This window comes from Centropristis striata, chromosome 6, assembly GCF_030273125.1.
Source record: "Centropristis striata isolate RG_2023a ecotype Rhode Island chromosome 6, C.striata_1.0, whole genome shotgun sequence".
Classification (NCBI taxonomy): domain Eukaryota; kingdom Metazoa; phylum Chordata; class Actinopteri; order Perciformes; family Serranidae; genus Centropristis; species Centropristis striata.
The window spans coordinates 17,182,837-17,200,334 of record NC_081522.1 but is presented as its reverse complement, the minus strand read 5'-3'; the positions used below and the strand labels follow the sequence as shown (position 1 = coordinate 17,200,334).

General features: G+C 40.5%; 1 protein-coding gene across 1 annotated transcript in view; it reads left to right on the top strand.

Annotated features, from left to right (window-relative positions):
- Positions 1–10,209, top strand: part of banp (BTG3 associated nuclear protein) — a 39,723-nt gene extending 29,514 nt beyond the window's left edge. Inside the window, exons 12-13 of the mRNA XM_059334561.1 lie at positions 4,488–4,628; positions 8,679–10,209. Of these exons, the coding sequence (XP_059190544.1) occupies positions 4,488–4,628; positions 8,679–8,795 (258 nt within the window). The 3' untranslated portion in view covers positions 8,796–10,209. The remainder of the gene's footprint in view (positions 1–4,487; positions 4,629–8,678) is intronic.
- Positions 10,210–17,498: the final 7,289 nt, after the last annotated feature.

The following is a 17,498-nucleotide window of genomic DNA, read 5'->3' as shown; positions in this document are numbered from 1 at the left end:
TCTGCTTGGACATCTGTCCACGGTTGGCAGTTGCAGATGTTGTTGACGGCTGTGAATCTGAAAGGAAGTTCCAGCCACTCCAAAGTCCAAATGTTTCTTTTTTCATTTCCCTGTTTTGTTTTGTTTTTTCAGATCTGAAAGAAGAGGAGGTATTCCTTTGGGAATGATAGGAACCAGATTTGCTCTCTTTTCATAGAGAACAGAAAAACCTGTCTATGGATTTTCGTTTTTTTTGTGTTATAGGGGAACCCAGTGTTCTTTATTAAAGTGAGGGTGTAGTGAAAAACATACTCAGACACAAACACACACATGCACAAAAAGCGGGTGACTCATCGTATCGTCCGATTCACAGCTGACTCTAACTGAGACCTCCTGTGAGCATGGGAATAGATGCCAGCCTGCACAAAGTATGTGCACTGTGGAAGCAGATTTACTGATTGATACATTACTCTGAGACTGTTGCAAAGGTAGAGATAGACATTCAGGGGCATTGTTGTATTTCTGAACTACCCATATTTTCTCAAAGTCCATTTTATTCTATTTTAACGAGATAAGTACATTATATTATCCTCAGACAAGCACAGATGCGGGCTAGACAGCAAAGCCTTGTTTATCCAGATGGTTATTGTCTTTCAGTCTTGGAATCATGAATGTTTTTGCATTAAGCTGCCGCTGTTGTTGTTCATTTCTGTGACTTTGCTCTCCCATTGCTGTGTTTCCTTAGTGTTCTGGATCCATTGCTGAAAGCATTACAGCATCAGCAAAAGATTTATTTTTTCTTTTCCTTTTTTCTCAAGGCCATGGCAGCTAGCAGAGCCTGCAGAGAATTTAAGATGCTCTTGATTGTTCAGCACTCTTCTCTCCAGTCCTGCTACAGAATCATAGCCCTTTATAATCCAGTCTGTCTTCTCTGCTTTTTGGACCTTCAGAAAGGGGGAAGGCCAGGCAGTCAACACTGATTATTTAAGGGTCCAAATCCCTAAAACTTGAGTTCAACAGTAACTAATGCATTTAAAATGTGCTGATGGCCCACTACGTCAAATCTAATATATTGGGCTACATTTTAAGTGAGTCATCCCAACTCTCGCAGTTAGGCAATCAAGGCAGGACTGTAAAGTTTTCCCAGCGCTGGGGGACTTCTCTGCTCCAAGAAAACTTACCTTATTGTTTAATGTATTAGCTTCTACCAACACTCTTGTTCAAGCAGAATAACTTTCTACCTCATAAAGTCTCTCCTTGATACAATTTTGGGATTATTTTTGTTGTTGCATCATTGCCAACCAGCTTAATGATGATTATGTCCTCTTAGCCAAATGAGGAGTAATTATCATCAGTATGCACAGAATCACGTAATGGTGCTAAGTACTGTTTTATGAATTTCCAACCTTGTAGTAATTATAGACAAATTAATATTGGATGCTTATAGAGCAAAAATGTTATACTAAATATAACACTAAAATGTAACCTTCAAGCACACTTTCCTGGTGTCTTCAGTGTAGATTTTGCTTTTGATAGCAAAGCATGACAGTATTACATCCAAATAGTGAAGAGGAGTTGCTCTAACAAAGTGAGTCGTGGGACAGGATGTGGACCCGAGAAGTTCCTGTGTAATCGCTGCAGAGATCTCACACACCGTTCCAACTCTGTAAATGCTTTTGTGAGCCTCTGTGTGCTGCTCCTCACAGCTGAGAATGCAAACTGCTCTCAAATGGAGGTTGAGAATCTAATTGAATTAGACAAGTGTTTACAATCTCAAGTATCAAGCATAGAATCCCTTGAACTACGGTAACCATACATTCACAGTACAGACACACAATCATTCACATATATACGACTGCCGACAGATGCGCACTTGGCAGAAGCTGCATCTGATTACTAATAAGAGAACAGTGTGATGAAGTGTGGGGTTAAAGACGGATCTATATAGCTGTTTGCAATGAACAGCTGGCAATACATTTGGATACTCAGTGTTAGCAATGAGCTGGGTGATCGAGCATTGTTTTCATGAATTTGTCTCTGTGGGATGATTACTTCATCTCACCTGAGAGGAAACGTTTGACATTTTGGGAAATACGCTGAGATTGCTTGGAAGTGAATACTATTAGTTATTGTATAATTAAAGTATAGATGACAAATTATTGGCTGATAAGACAAAGCCAACCTGACACAGAAGGTTACATTTTTCTACCTTTTTAAAGTTGGTTTTCTCCGCCCATGAACACATGTTAAGTTTACACTGACATGTCTGAAATGACCGATTATGTCAGATGCATTTCATTTGAATTCTTCAGTAAAATGCTGATGTACTTTACCAGAAAAACAAATAAGCTTGTGAAGAGTGTTTACAAATCTGATGTCAGTCAGAGCTATGAGATATTAAATCATCTTTGCTCTCTACATTTTAGCCTTTCTTACCTTTCAGATGTGCATAAACCACAAGTTATGACTTTCTTTCTAAAATACAAAAATATGTGACATTATTGGTATCAGCCATAAAAAGTATACAAGATTGACTGATTGATATCTCCTAAAACAAAATCCATAAAAACTCCTTAGCCGAGACAGAGCCACTGTAGATGTTTCAGCCTGCCTCTAGTCTTTATGCAAAGCTAAGCGAATTGGCTGCTGGTTCCACTTTCATATTTAAAAAACATATTTCCTAACATGTCGAACAGCCTGATTACTGTTTACACCAACCTTCCAGGCTAATGCTCTAATTGATCAGGAATGTTTTATGGGTCTTCAAACACAGTGATTCATTTGACCCAGATCTAACAATCTTTTGCTAAATTAAGAGTCTAACTCACTCAGCCTCTATCCATGTCTGAGCTTGAAGCATCCTGGTTGTCTGATCGGGTGAGTCAGGCAGACTTCTTACACTAATAGCTTCCATCGGGCCGGCCGGGCCTGGCACATTATGGTGATGAGCCGGCAGATTTTGTGGTGATTTTGGTTTTCTGGTGAATCTGGCAAAGTTTCTCAGATGACAAGGCAAGACGGCGGGTTGAGGGGGGGTTAACTGAATCTTAGGGGCCCGTCACTAACTCAGAACTTCAAAGCAAAGGTTGGACTGGGGGTTGGGATGCAGTGTGGGACTCTGGGATTGGAAGGGTTAGGGGGCAACAAACATCATCTGTAATTGAGGTTTGTGAGGTTTGGGTTTTCTGCAGGCTTGCATATTCTCCCTTAAATTTTTAATGTCTGTTGAACATGTCCCAGCCAGTCCCAGTACCGAGTGCAGCTGGAAGGTGACTGAGCTGAAGATGGAGTCCTCATATAACATTGTGGAGAAAGCACACAAAGACAACATACATATGAATCCTGCCAGACAGAAGACACAGAAAGGGGCCTGTGTTCAGTCCAAGGCCATGAAACAGGGAAAAATATAAATGAGACCATGCTGTCAGTTTATGTAGAAACCCCCCCGGTGGTAAACTCTGGCCCACACTGGAGGGTAGTAATGTGGTATCTGACCTCTATCTGATTAAAATGAACATGTAAGCACAAAGCAGAGTCAGTATTTCTCTCAATTCGTCTTTTTCTATGTCTGTGTTGACAGAATGATTGTATGTTAATTTGTATGTCTGTTGTCACATTGAAGTTATGATATCCAAGTTAACAGCAGGACTCTAATCCCAGAGCATGTGTGTGTGTATATACACTTGTACAAGGTCACACACATACACACACATGCTATCCCCTGTTTCTTTGTTGTTACAGTCTATCTATAAGAATAGCATCAACAAACTATAGGAATACCCAACAACACTCCAGCTGCTCTGCGCTGCTCTGTAATTAGTGCGTCAAAACCACACAGCTCTAATGTCGCCTGGCTGACTTTCAACGCCGTGGGAGATTAGGATCCCCCTGCGATGTCTCACTCTCCATTCTCTGCCAATTTCTTCTATTTCTTTGTCTAAATGTGACTTGAATTAAAAGAACCCAAATAAAAATGAATGCTAACTAGCTTATCATATTATGGAGCCCGGGAAACACAATACTTGTAAAAATATAATTGAATTGAATGGACCATAAAGTTCCTCTCCGACTCAATGTATAAACAGAGGACAGGATGAGAAGCAGTGAGAACAACTGGGCTGAAATGTTTATTTACGTCACTCCGTTACCGCCGCTGGCTATTTCCTTGCTGCAAAGTAACTTGCTGTGACACCGTGCTTGTACACACTGATGGCTGTAATCAATAAAAGAACATAAACACATCAGATAGGACATAAATGAGGTTTTCTGCTGTTTGTTTTATTTGTTTCTTGTTTCCAGTGGTGTGTGCTGTTCATCATAGCAGAGCCAGCCTGATTGTTGCTTTTTAAACTCAGTTGGATGAAGCTGATGAAGGGCGTTTCATTCAGATCTATTACACTCTTCTGTTGAAATGAGAGCAGATTGATTGACTCATGGTAATCTTGACAATGGACTGAAATAGCTGTGGTTGACTTTTCTTTTGTTGTCTCTCTGCTTGTCTATACTAGGTGCTGCGTGGGGCTCAGCTCATAGCAGTGGCATCAGCTGATGGCGGGGCCACAGCAGTAGAGGGCTCCCCCCTCCCTCCTGACATCCAAGTACAGTACGTCCAACTAGCCCCCGTTGCAGATCACACAGCTGCCGTACAGGTAAAACAACACACACAAAACACAATTCTACTAGGCTCTCATACACGTGTACACAGACACAGATTGTTTGTAACTGGGTAATGTTCCAAATGCTGGAGTATGCATCTATTGACTGAGGTGAAACAGACCTCGGTGCTAATCTAAATCAGGCCCACTACACATGTTTGTTTTTGAAGCAATACATAGTAAATAACTGTTCCCTGTCGCTTTTCCTCAATCTGAAGTACATACTGTAGATCAGGAGAACGTCCTTCAGTAATACCATTAATCTGTCCTGTATACTGAGTGCTTGGCCAGAAGATACAAGTCCCAGGATTTTGCTTATTTTAGTACTCTGATGTGTCAGAGCAACAGAGAGAAAGTGAAATGTACAGCCAGTGCTTTTATTCCTAACTGAATACCCCCCCCCCCCCCCTTTTAACATAAATTCTATACAAAGACACTTTAAATGTGTAAAATCAGTCAGGAAGGGCGTTAGGAAGTATCTTTTCCTGATGCAAATGTGAAAGTTTACTTTTAAAATAAACTCAATTTTACTAAAGTATGTTAGCTTGTTGGAGAATTGCAAGATACTACAGGGTTATGTTATAACTCATCAGTTGTAAATATTTCAGGTTCCCACCTCTACTAGTCACTTCTGAGACATTAAAAGTAAGTTCACAATAGATAAAAAAGCAAATTTACAATTGTAAACATTTGAATTCCAAATAATAACAAACAACAAACGCTGCAACACCTTATTTTGGGATGAATTGATGTGAATCCAAAAATGAGTTGTTTAAACTTGCAGAACCTATCCTGCAAAGCTCTGCCTCTAACGTCAGCACAGGAAGCGGAATTCTGGGTGAAGCTTGATGATTTTTTTTCCCTAACGCAGTGCTTGTTAGAACTCGTAGTTTGCTTAATGTTGCGAACACAGTTTTCTAACGGTACAGATATATTTTCGCTGTATTTGTTACTTGTTTGTGCTGATGACTCAATATCATGCACATCCCAGAGCCCGAAACGTTTCGATGGCCACTTCACGTCGCCTGTCACCCACTTTACTACCGTCTAATTGGAACAGTGGATTATTGTGATTGTATTAAAGCCCCAAAACACTTTTTTTGGCTTAAGGAAAGTATTGCTGTGTCTGTTATGAAAATGTGGGAACAGTTTAATCTAACAGTTTCATAAATCATAACAAAGAACTGGTGATTAGGTGAAAAATGCATTTGCTCCACAGTTGAGGATGCATGTTAATTTTTAAAGGAGTGGCCATTATTTATCTCTATTGAAAAATTAAAACAGATCTCATATTTTTTGTCCTTCTGTATATATTTGCCCAACTTTAGGAATGCACACATATCTTCTCCCCTTGTGTAATGTGTATTTTCTTTCCCTACTTTTGAGAAAATAGGAGCTGACTAGCAGCCAAGTTTCTGATTGTTGGAGCCGACACCTGCCTTCTTTTATGCAATAATGGTTTGATCAACTTCATAATGAGGCAGAATAAGTCCTGTAATATTTCATTCATAATTACTGTAATGTTGAAATGGAAATATGAGTATAATTTCTGTAATTTAGCTAAACTACTTGCAGGTACAATGGGTCCGCTTTTCCCCCTGTTTGCTCAAATAAAATGCACTCAGCTTTCAGTCATTATGACGGCTGTTTGGACAAACAGTAATTTAACATAATAAAGTGGAGTGGATGGAGTGTGACAAGGAGAAGAGTGGTAATTAGTAGATACGCCTAAAATCCCTTGATGATCAAGCTTTTTGAGGAACAGACACATGTGGAATCAGGATGGTGCCCAGGCACACGGCACAGTGGCCTTTGAAGTGGTCAGTGTAACTCTGTGAGGAATATAAAAGAACCGCACTTTTCCATTGTTCTCTCTGCTTTTAGTTTTCCCAAATATGTTGGATATCACATTTTCTCCTTACAGTTTCTTTTCCCTCAAGACCCATGCTAAAATGGGTACCCGTTTGTCCCCCAGTGACTCTTTGTTGTGTTGTTATAGTATATACAGAGAGCACTTCAAATTATTTATGGCTGTTTAATCATGATATGGATCTCTCTGCAGACAGCCATGTACCAGATTTAGGGATTTCTGAGTTAAAACTTTTACAGTGAGACCCTGTTCATTGTTTCTGTCTTGTTGTCCTTTTGTTGTCTGTAGTTGTCTAGGTAATTGGTAGCTTGCCCCTGTGAGTGTATTGGTGATTGAAGCATCCTATATTGATTAATTCGTTTGGGTGTGGATCATACACAAGCTGATAGACTCCAGCAAGGATACAAATGATTGCCACCTCCTACACTGTATTCCAAGGTCTGTGCTCCATGTTGCTTGGCGCTGTGAGCAATCAAACTGTTTGTTTACTCAACTGATTTGTTTGAATGAATTTTTAGGTCTAAAAAGACCTCATTTTTTTCCAAATGTTTGATGGTACACAGATCTTGACAGAAATCAACAAAGTAGGCAGGGGTCTGATCAGTCATTCTGTTTGGTGGAGTTTGCTCAAGGACAGAATGAAACAAGTAGGTTAGTGCTAAGATACACCCAGTATGTTCAAGACTTTTATTTTTCTTTAAGGTTCTTTTCTGGATTGCACAACAGCATTGAGATTCTCCTGCATAGCATTGCTTTGATCGATCAGAACTCCATTCAGAAAACAAACATTTCAAAGAAGTTGTTTGTTTGTCTTTTGGGCAGACTTGCCAAGTCTAAGTAAAAAAAATTGCTTTGCGTTTGGGGTTTACACAGCGTAAGACTTGTGTAGAAATATAACTAAAACATAATTGTAAAGACACATTGCATTGAACCAATGGGTAAAGTATGTGTGAGCACAGATACTTGGCTTGGCCTGTCTGGTACAGGGTGGGTTATTATCACAGTTGGGTTTTGATGTCTTTAAGTGTAAACATTGCTGGCTCTCAGTTCAAAGTTCAGAGGAAGGTTAGCACTGTTCTTTTTCCCATTTTCTGAAACGTGTTGAATCGAGGGAATTGCTCTCATCTGTTACCAGACATATGGTTGCGTTTATACAAGTTCTTGAAAAATTACTTAGGCTTTTGTATTTATTTATCTCTGCATTTTTCCTCTCTCTTTATTTAATAGTTTCCATTACCCAAACTAGATAAAGTAGAGAAACACACAGTAATAATTTTGCATTCTAAGTGGCATTTCTGCATGTTAATGATGATCTGTGGCTCAATTTTGTCGCAACTTGATTTATCTCCAGCCCAGGTCTCCTGGTTTAACCACACTTCTTACAAAAAGGCCAGAACATTTCGATGCTTACAATTCAAAGCAATGGATCCATTATCCATGAGTATTTCCAAATGGAGAACAAGGACCGTGCTGTGACAGTTTGACATGTCCAATATTTCAAATGCTCGGTGAAAAACATGGATCCATGTGAGTTTTACTTGGCCTCTTTACCGCCAGTGGTTACAGTGTGTCAGCCTCATGTGTTGTTGTTGCATTGTGTGTGCTGCTGTGGTGCAGCTGTGCTCCATTCAGTGCTGTTGTCTAGTGACAGCATGCTGGGCTGGAGGGAGGATTAAATGCTGCAGGTGTGTTTGAGGGAACCTTTGGCGTGCATTTGAGGAAGGAATGAGTCACTCTTCATGGTCATCATCCAGGACTGAGTCATGAACCTCTCATCTTTTGAGGGGTTTTTACCCGCACAATACCTCGCTCTGTCTGACACCGACCAAAGACACAGTCAGAGAGCATTAAAATACAAATAGCTCATCACTTGTCAAGTCTCTCTCCACCTGTCATGCCGCCTCTTTTCTCGGTCCTTCTTCTCTCTGATATATCTCTTCTCTAATCTCTCTTGTCATTCCTCTGCTCCTTCTATCTTCGGTCTATTCACTGCGGTTGTCTCCTACAATGACACAGGGGCAGGGGCTACATCATGGTTTGGTCTGCATCTGTTACTTCACAGGAAACACACTTGTGTTACAGCCTTTTCATAATTACACTGAGCAGTTCAAGCAGGATGCTACATCAGATCTCCTAATTATCACCTCTTCTCTCCTGTCTCTTTTGTGTCCCAGGCGGCTGAGCTGGCCCCGGCCCTGCAGGCGGACATGGAGGTTAAAGAGGCCATCCAGGGTGCCATCCAGGGAGAGAACGGCGAAGTGGTCCAGATTGTCACCTCTGTGGCCACTTGAGAGGCCTGTCTAGTTCAACACTGCCCATAACTCTCCTCCACAGCATGGCCTGACGAATCCCAGAGGTCGACAAATGCACACAGTCTGACGAGCAATAAAGTCAGCGAGCATTTTTAATCAATATGAACGTGACTGCTGAAACACAGGGAAGCATTTTTATTTATTTATTTTTTTGTTTTCCCCTGCAAACTCCGCAGTTCATTGCCAACCAGATGTCTCAATGTGGAAATATTCACAGAGAACTTGAAAAGACCATGATACTCCAAAATCAACTGTGGTCTTTCTGGTGTTTTCATCACCAGAAGGACCTGGCCCACCACAGAATACACAGTGGGATTATTGTCTATCCAGGGAGGATGCTGCTTATGCAGACCATCACCCTGCCACTTCATCAGCACACACGCTTGTTTACATCAACTTTGGAAAATTGTGGAGTTATTTGGAGTTAAGCCGCTTGGCTAACCCCGAAACCCCCATGAGGGTTTGTAAAACCCCTGAATCCCACCTCAAACAACCAGTACTGTGCTCCTTTTCTCGTCATTTCTTGTCATGGTGGACTGCAGTGGAAAGTAGATTTAGCTGAGCACAGCTCTTGGTTGTGATTAATTTGGTTTCCTGTCACTAGCCATGATTCGGTCCATACTGTGTCTCCCGGCTGTGAGCCCCGCCTTCCTCTACTTTGGTCTTCTTGGTCATATTGCTTTAGCTGCACAGCTTTGTTTGTTTGTTTGATTTATCTAATTGTAACATGCTGGAATTTTGGGGGGAGCTTTAATTTTGGAGGTAGAAGACCATGAAATAGAAGAGATGGTGCCAGTGGTAGACAGTACAAGTTGCTTGTAGAATACCAAGAAAACCTTGAAGTTGTTTATTCCCCCCAGTTTTGTCTCTGTGAAAGATACATTCATGTGAATAAAACATGTTTGTGGTTGCCATAAAAGCGTGTTTTTATTTTGGTTTCTCTGTATTTTCTCTTTATTTCCATCAACCGTGGTCATCAAAATGGCTTCAAACATTTCAGAAGACATGAATTTGCTTTCATCCACTGCAAACAGACAGTTGAAGAGAGTGTGAAATGATAGTTTGGTTTTGAGGTCTTGTTTCATGTTAAGCTTATAATATTTACTATTTTTGAAGTAAATATGTATCATGTCAACTTAAATAACCATATGATTAGGCTACTGTATTGTCAGCAATGCTGACAAAATAAACTTTTAAGCTAAGGTTTTTGTCAAATATGTTTTAATTATAGCAGTGTCTGAACTGTAATTACATTTCTTTAAACTCCACTCTCTGTCACTGCATGGTTCTGATTTCATGTCAGTGAAGACACAGAATATGTGTTGTGTTGTGTTGGACTGATGCTCCACTAATGACGAATATCTGCAGTCAGCAATAAAAGAGATAAGCGAGACACTTTGAGGCTGTGTGTTAGTTTGGGGAAATTTCCCATGCTCTGTGTGATGTAATGGTGTATTTTGGAGTGGGGGAAAGAACCAGGCGACAAAATGAACTTGATAAAACAACATCCACAGTCTTGGCTGCTTCCTCTTTTTTCCCTTTCAGTCTGTTGTTGCTGTCTCTGACCCCTTTTACACGCCTCATCTTGTCCGCTCCCCTCACCGGCTCTCTTACGTATTCCTCTTCTCCCACTCAAATTGTGTTTTCCTCTTTCTCCTTTGGAAGCTGTGTTAAACTCCATTTACTCCCCTTAAAAATTATACACAAAACGGAGCTAACACTGAGTGGGACAGACTGGTGGGTCCATCCCTTTTAAAATAATCTTCATCTAGCCGAGTTAAAATGTTGGCTCGGACAACTGTCTCTCCCTCAGTGACCCCTCCATTAAATCTTGGACTTGGAAGGGAACAGACCCTGCTCGTAACGGCCTTTTGCTCTTCACTTTTACAACCCTGGGCTCCATCCAGGAGCTGGAGTGGTTACCATAGCGACAGGCCCCCTCTCTGGCTGCCTCTGAGATAACCTGCTGAAAACAGAAATGAATGATAGATGGAGAGATGAGATTGTTTGGAAGCATGCTGCATGTTTGAGGAGAAGGAGTGGAGTGATGGACAGAGACCAGGCGGTGTATCCTTTCTCTACTTCTCTCAGCAGCTCTGTGTTCCCCTGCAGTGACGGCGGCTCTGCTGGCATCCGCTTCAACATGCAAGTACTAACCTCTGCAGCTCGCCTGGCTGTTGATTTGGCTGCAATATTTCCCCTGCACAAACTTTTTACAAGGCTGGAGGAGTTATCTCAGGATGTGTAAAGATGAGTGAACATATTTGCTGGAGCAAAAATGTCCAAACAGAAAGTGTCTCCAGGATAATAAATCAGCAATTGTTAATCTTGGGGAAACAAAGCTCCCCACAGCCAGAATATATCTGTCTTGTGCCAGTGGATAGATTACACCAGAGCATGGTGTCACAGTCTACAGGGTATACAGATTTTTTCTATCTTGCTAAATATTTCAAAAGGTCATGAGCAAGGCATGCAGTCTTTGCCTTTAGAAACATCTCTGTTGTTTGATTGTTTCCTGTTGCATGTGAGCTCAGAATGTTTAGCTTTATAGACATAAAATATGGGGATTCTGTGTGTTCTGGCTATATGTGTGGCTTAATTACATTAGACAGCAGTGAGTAAGGGGAAGCTTAGCAACATGGCTGTTGTTACATGCATCACAAAATGAAAGGGCTGCTGTATGTATGTTTTTGGGATCTTGATCGTCCAGAATTTTTAAGCTATGGTCAATAATTTAACTGTCTTTTTGTTTGCTCAATAAAAGATGATTAGCTGCAAAAAAACATCATCCATGAGCTTTTGTGTTTCTTTTCTCTTGTTTTAGTTGATGTATTACTTTTAACAGCAGTAAATATCTTAATATCAGCATAACAAAGATTATAATTTATATTAAAAGAGGGTGATCCAGGACGTCCCCTAAGAATGGAAATATAAAGAAATCAAGCCTGTTACTGATGTGAAAAATAAAGACATCTTCCAATATTTCAATATACATATGGAAATTTCCATTCTACATTAAATCTGGATTTATTATTCAAAGAATAATAATAATGGAAAATTTATTTTTTCCAAGTCTACAAATCGGCCAAACTAAGACTTAAATGTTATTCTTAGCTTATCAGTTATTGATTTCCAGACCCCTCAAAAATAATAGGTTCATAAAACCAAAAAGTGGTAGGAAAAACCACAAAGTTGTTAAAACTATACTGTGTGTACAACCATATCTGTATTCTATATCTGCTGCGATGACTAATACATATTTGAGTATAAACAGCGTGGTATTCCCTGTCCTCATTAGCTCTCCCGTCATTTTTATTAACCTTGACGTTACTTTACCCAGCATCAACTAGCACGAGCCTTTTAAAGAGTCGTGCACGCGCTGAACGCCGGTGATTATGTCACCTGGAAACAGCGGTCTGGAATCAGGAATATCCATTTCTTACAACTGAAGCTTCAAAGATACCAATGATAATTCAATAAGAACCAGCAGGGAATTCCTTGACTTATGAAACAGAAGTGAAAAGTGTGAGGAGAGGGTTCGCAGAGTACAGCTGAAGCTGCGTGGATGGGAGGTACTCCTTCAGTTTAGGGACCAGATGTGAGAGAGAGGAGGGGTACAAACTCATCCAGCAGCGGCTACAAAATGCTTCCTGGTCAACGACTTTGCTAAAAACAAAACTTTAAAAGTTGACAGCTCGGACCTTTGCTTGAATGCCTCTAACGTTACCGTCGAAGGTAAGTCGACATTTTCTTGGCCGTCTGTATTAATTGAAATGCGCATTACGTCGCTGAACTGGAGGTGAACTTAGGACGTGATGACGTGAGGGGGGTAACTACCTTTGACGGGCTCACGAGGTGCTTCCTGATCTTTGCTGCTCTCTTTACGATGTTTACTTGAATTTTGGCCGCTTGTATTAACATTCAAACCAGTCCAACTCAGTTCAAATTCTGTGGTAGGCTTTTCAGAGCACTCTGGTACACACTGTGCCTCAGCTGTCACCTTACCAAACGACTTAATGCAAAGAATGAAGCAGGTGCTTCATGCCAAGAGCTCCTGTCATGCAATCACAGACAAAAGAAGTGTTTGAATATAAAAAGAACGGATTTCGTCTACGAGTTTAAGCATTATATAATAAAGGTAAAACGTTAAAGGCAGAAAAGTCATCCAAACAGTCTCCTGTTTTGGCCCATATTCCATGCAACGTCATTGAAGGTGGCCTGCCTGTGCACACTACCTGTGTATAGCTCATGAGGTATGGGTTCTTTCCTTTTACTTTCTATAACTTCCAGACTTGACATGATAAGATTTATTTGTTGGGGGATATGATCAGTGTTGTGGTGTTTATAGTGGTGGGTGGGTCAGTTGCAAGAAATCATGTCTTGGATAACTGGGAGGCCATGCTTTTTTCTTATTCTTTTTTCAGCCACAGTGCCATAACATAAAATCTTACTGGATATTAAGCTTCTGAACCAAAGGCATTTACACAATGGGCACTGTGGTCTGTTTGAGCAAGTGACTGTAGCACATTTTATTAGGATCAAATCCCATTATGAGTAATGTCATAAGTTATTGAGAGCCTGCTGTTAAGCTGCAGGAAACTTAATAAGATCAACACTGTCTCTGCCTATATGACAAAATTCCAGGGAAGACTGTCATACAGTATCACACGTTTGTAGGGTGATGATGAATAGTAAGCTAAATGCAGCTATATGCAGCAACTACACTGACCTTTTTCTCAATACAACACAGTACCTGACACTGTGTTTCTTTAGCCTCAGCTAAGTCTCTTTCATTATTGTGGAATGCTCTTTGGCAAATGGCAGATTGCAACTCACTGAAAAATCCAGCTTGATAACGTCTGAATAAACATGCATCATAGTAAGGATAACTTTAGTTTGAAAGACATGTATTGTTCTTACGGTATAGGTCAGAGAGGGAAATGACAACATCTTACAGTGTATTTTTGTTCACACTTTGTGAGGTTTAGCATGCCAGAATGGTCCTTTGTTTTCAGAGACATTAGGGACTGAGAGAGGTCGTTCAGTTTGGACTGAGGCCGACTCTGATTCCATGGGAGAACGACTGCTTGTTTGTTAACGCCAGAAAGCGCTTGTGTGATGAAAGGAAACTCCAATTTGATTTTCAATGAGCAGAAGTGTAAGTGCTCAGAGAGAGGCTGTGTTTGATTTACCTCCTCTTATCTTTGTTATGGCTATAAATATGATTATGCCAGATGTGGCATGCAGTACAAGGCTTTGTCTGGAGCCATAAATGGTTAATAACTCTGAGCATGTTTTCCTCTACTCCAACTGTACCAGAAGGTCAGCCCAGGAAAACAGGGACTCATCGGTTTCTGGATTTGTTGAACACCAGTGTGTGACACTGCATCCCACCGTCTCTGGTTATATTCACACATTAACCTATCAGCATTCAGGAGCGTCACTGTGCGTGTGTGTGCGGCTGGTTCACATTAATTTAAAGTTTGTTTTTGTGTTATGCAGGGCAGAGAAGCGTGCTTTATTGTGTTTTTTGAGTGTTTATTGGGCTTCATAAAGTGAGCTCTTGGCCTCCCGTAGTTCTATTAGCATACAGCAGAAAGTCTCCTGGGGTTGTGCCGTGTACTATAAGCACAGTCTCAAGCCAAGCCATTCATTGGCTCACTTAATCCTAGTCTGCACGAGACAGCCTGCCACCAAAGTCACCAGAGGACAAGAGACAGAGAGGCCTTGTTCAGTCTTTAAATATGTATCTGGCGAGAAAGGTTGGATAAATGACAGCAGCATAGAGAGATAATGAGTTTTCACATTCATAGAAAGCCAACACATAGGGAGATCAACAGGATCGGACTGACTCAGCATGTATGACTCAAGCAAAGTGTTAGAATGAGATAAGGACCTTTCTCTGACATTGCAGTCAGTCTTGGAGTGAACTAGAGGTTCTTTGGATGGAAAGGCGGATTAAGACAGATTTAATGGGGTGGAAGAATTACACAAGGAGATAGGGAAGAGGAGGAGGATAGCCAATGATCTACAACACGATTTTCAATTTCAGCAGGGCTCAAGAGTCATCTAAGGCCCAGCATACATCAGAAAACCTGCGTATACTACTGATTGCAGGTGTTTAACAAAGTCATGTTTTCATTACATAAATCGCCAACTAGAAAGTTTTCAGGTAGTCAATGTCCGCTTATTGACATTTCAATTAAAAGCTGGAAGTTAATTTATACATTACATAATTGAAGGGAATTTAATTTCCCTTGTTTAAACACCCATGATCAACTGATATTATAATTTTCTGGATCTTAACACATACATTTGGACCACCTCAGTCCGTTTTTCTTTTATAATTGTCAATTGTTTGTTATCACCTGCGATAGTAGATGGGCCGGAGAGTGGGAGCAACAGATAAAAATGATAAATTGTAATAGTCCCACAAGAAAAAAAATGGTTTTATATATTGCATTGGCAATTGATATGAAAGTTGCTTTGTGCCACAGCAAAACAAAAGTTTAATGTTCCTTTAAAAAAAATATCTGAATATTCCAGGGGCCCCTAGAGCAAGCGCAAGTCTTTCTGGGCCCAATGCAATCATTTGACAGACCCGGAAGCCCAGTGTTGTTCCTGGGTTCCTGAGTGATCCTGTTTCTTTAAGAGAGTATTGCATTATGGGTTGTTTGTAGCTTTAACTTTGTTGGCGAAAACATTTTTCTCTTTCTGTCTCCAGTAAACCAAGTCTAATCTGCTGGAATTATTTGCTGATTTATGTAATTTGCTGCTAGAGAAAATAATTTTAGCTGTAAGTTAATGTTTTTAGAAAATGGTGAGCCCAAAAGACCTCTTCTGTGTTACCAAAGCTATCTGCCTTTAACAGCAGAGTGTGTTAGTATGTTTTATTTATGTCTCATATTACACAAGTAAGGAATCCTAGAACATAACTTTTTCAATAGGCATTTTTACACCAGATATTTTGGTATGTCGCTGTAGTATAAGCACCTGATAGCTTAGGTGTCCCAGTAATGTAAGGGCAAGCATGCACAGTAACAGGAATTAGTTCACTTAAATGGAATGCAGTCGTTTTTATACTGTTACCAATCACACCTGTACTTTTCCTGCTATGACATGCCACAATGTCAGCTGTGAAAAAGATCTACAGCCTGTCATGCAATTAATTTTTTATTGTGAAGACAGGGATGGTAATGTTTAAAAGTTACAACTGCCCTGTGACCATGACAACCGCATAAACCGCAACACAAAATATAGAACAGACAGACTGTCATGTATACAAAATATACATGACAGGGCTGCAGTAATGAACCTTAAAGCAACTGCAAGAAACTTTCAGTTTGTGGTGATTTTAGCGGCCCCTGTGGACAAAAGTAGTGTTTCCATGAGCACCAGCTCCTTGTGGTATAGTGTTAATCTGGCTAGCTTTGTTTTGGAAGCGAATGAGAGACCAAGATCAATTCATGTAGTGATGTAAAACCACTTCTCACAATGTATTTCACTAATAAAATAGACATAGTCCATTTGGTTAGTCTGAATCATTGTTTTGTATTTAGTCTGGTTTGGTTTCCCAGTGCATAACTGTAAGTGGATCAAATAAGAAAAAAAGATTTGCGGAGGGGTGTGTACGAAGGCGGAGGGCCTGAAATATACTTGAGTATTGTATTGTGGAAAATGTAAATACGTAAAAAAGAAAAATGAAATAAAAAAAGCAACATGCAGCCAAACGCACCATGAAATATATATATATTTTTTTACCTTGACTCTGCACTGATCTATCACACACATCTATCTATTCCCCTCCAGTTGATCTCGAATTGTGGGGCGTCCTGGTGGCTCACACTGGTAGAGCTCGTACCATTAAGGCTGAGTCCTTGCTGCCGCAGATCCGGGTTTGAATCCGGCCTGAGGTCCCTTTGCCGCATGTCCTCCCCTCTGTCTCCCCCTTTCTATCTATCACTTTCAATAAAAGCATCAAAAATGCCAAAAATAAACGTAATTGTTTTTGTGGACTTCATTCAGCATGTCATGTATGCGTTCTACTGCCCTGGTGGCAAGCAAACATTGCAGTCCTCTCCCAGTCATGTTGCATCTGTCACTCTGTGTACATCTAACAAAATGCCTGTGCAGGTAGCCTACAATCTGCTGCGTTTTGGTTAATTTCCTGTAATTATTATTATGTTCACAGTGCAATCGAACCGTACTAGGGTTCGTTTGGAAATGGACTGAGAGTCTGAGACACCTTCTCGCAAGTGGTCTCAGACCGGGTTGGTCTGCACCAGAGTACGATTGGTGTGTTCACTAGCAACCAAACACACCGTAACAACAACTAAACTTTGGGTTGTGAAAGTGCCCTTACATAACTGTCTAGGAGGAAGAGGTCAGAATTGGTGTCAAAAATACAATTCTCAAAAGAAAAATCTTCTCCTGCTTTCTTTTAGCTGCCTGCCGAACTTCACCTGAGAAAACAGGCTGATTTTGGGAATTGTACCTGAAGACCGGCTTAAAAAATAACTATATGCAGAAATAGCTGATGTTCTCATTGATTGTTTTGTTTGCTGATGAAGGTCATACTGAGGCATCAGTAATAAAGCCTCCTTGTATTGCCTTTAATTTGGCACATGCCATAGAGTTTTTGCTTTGTTGTTTAACTTTGTGTAGTGTCTTTTTAGCTTTCTT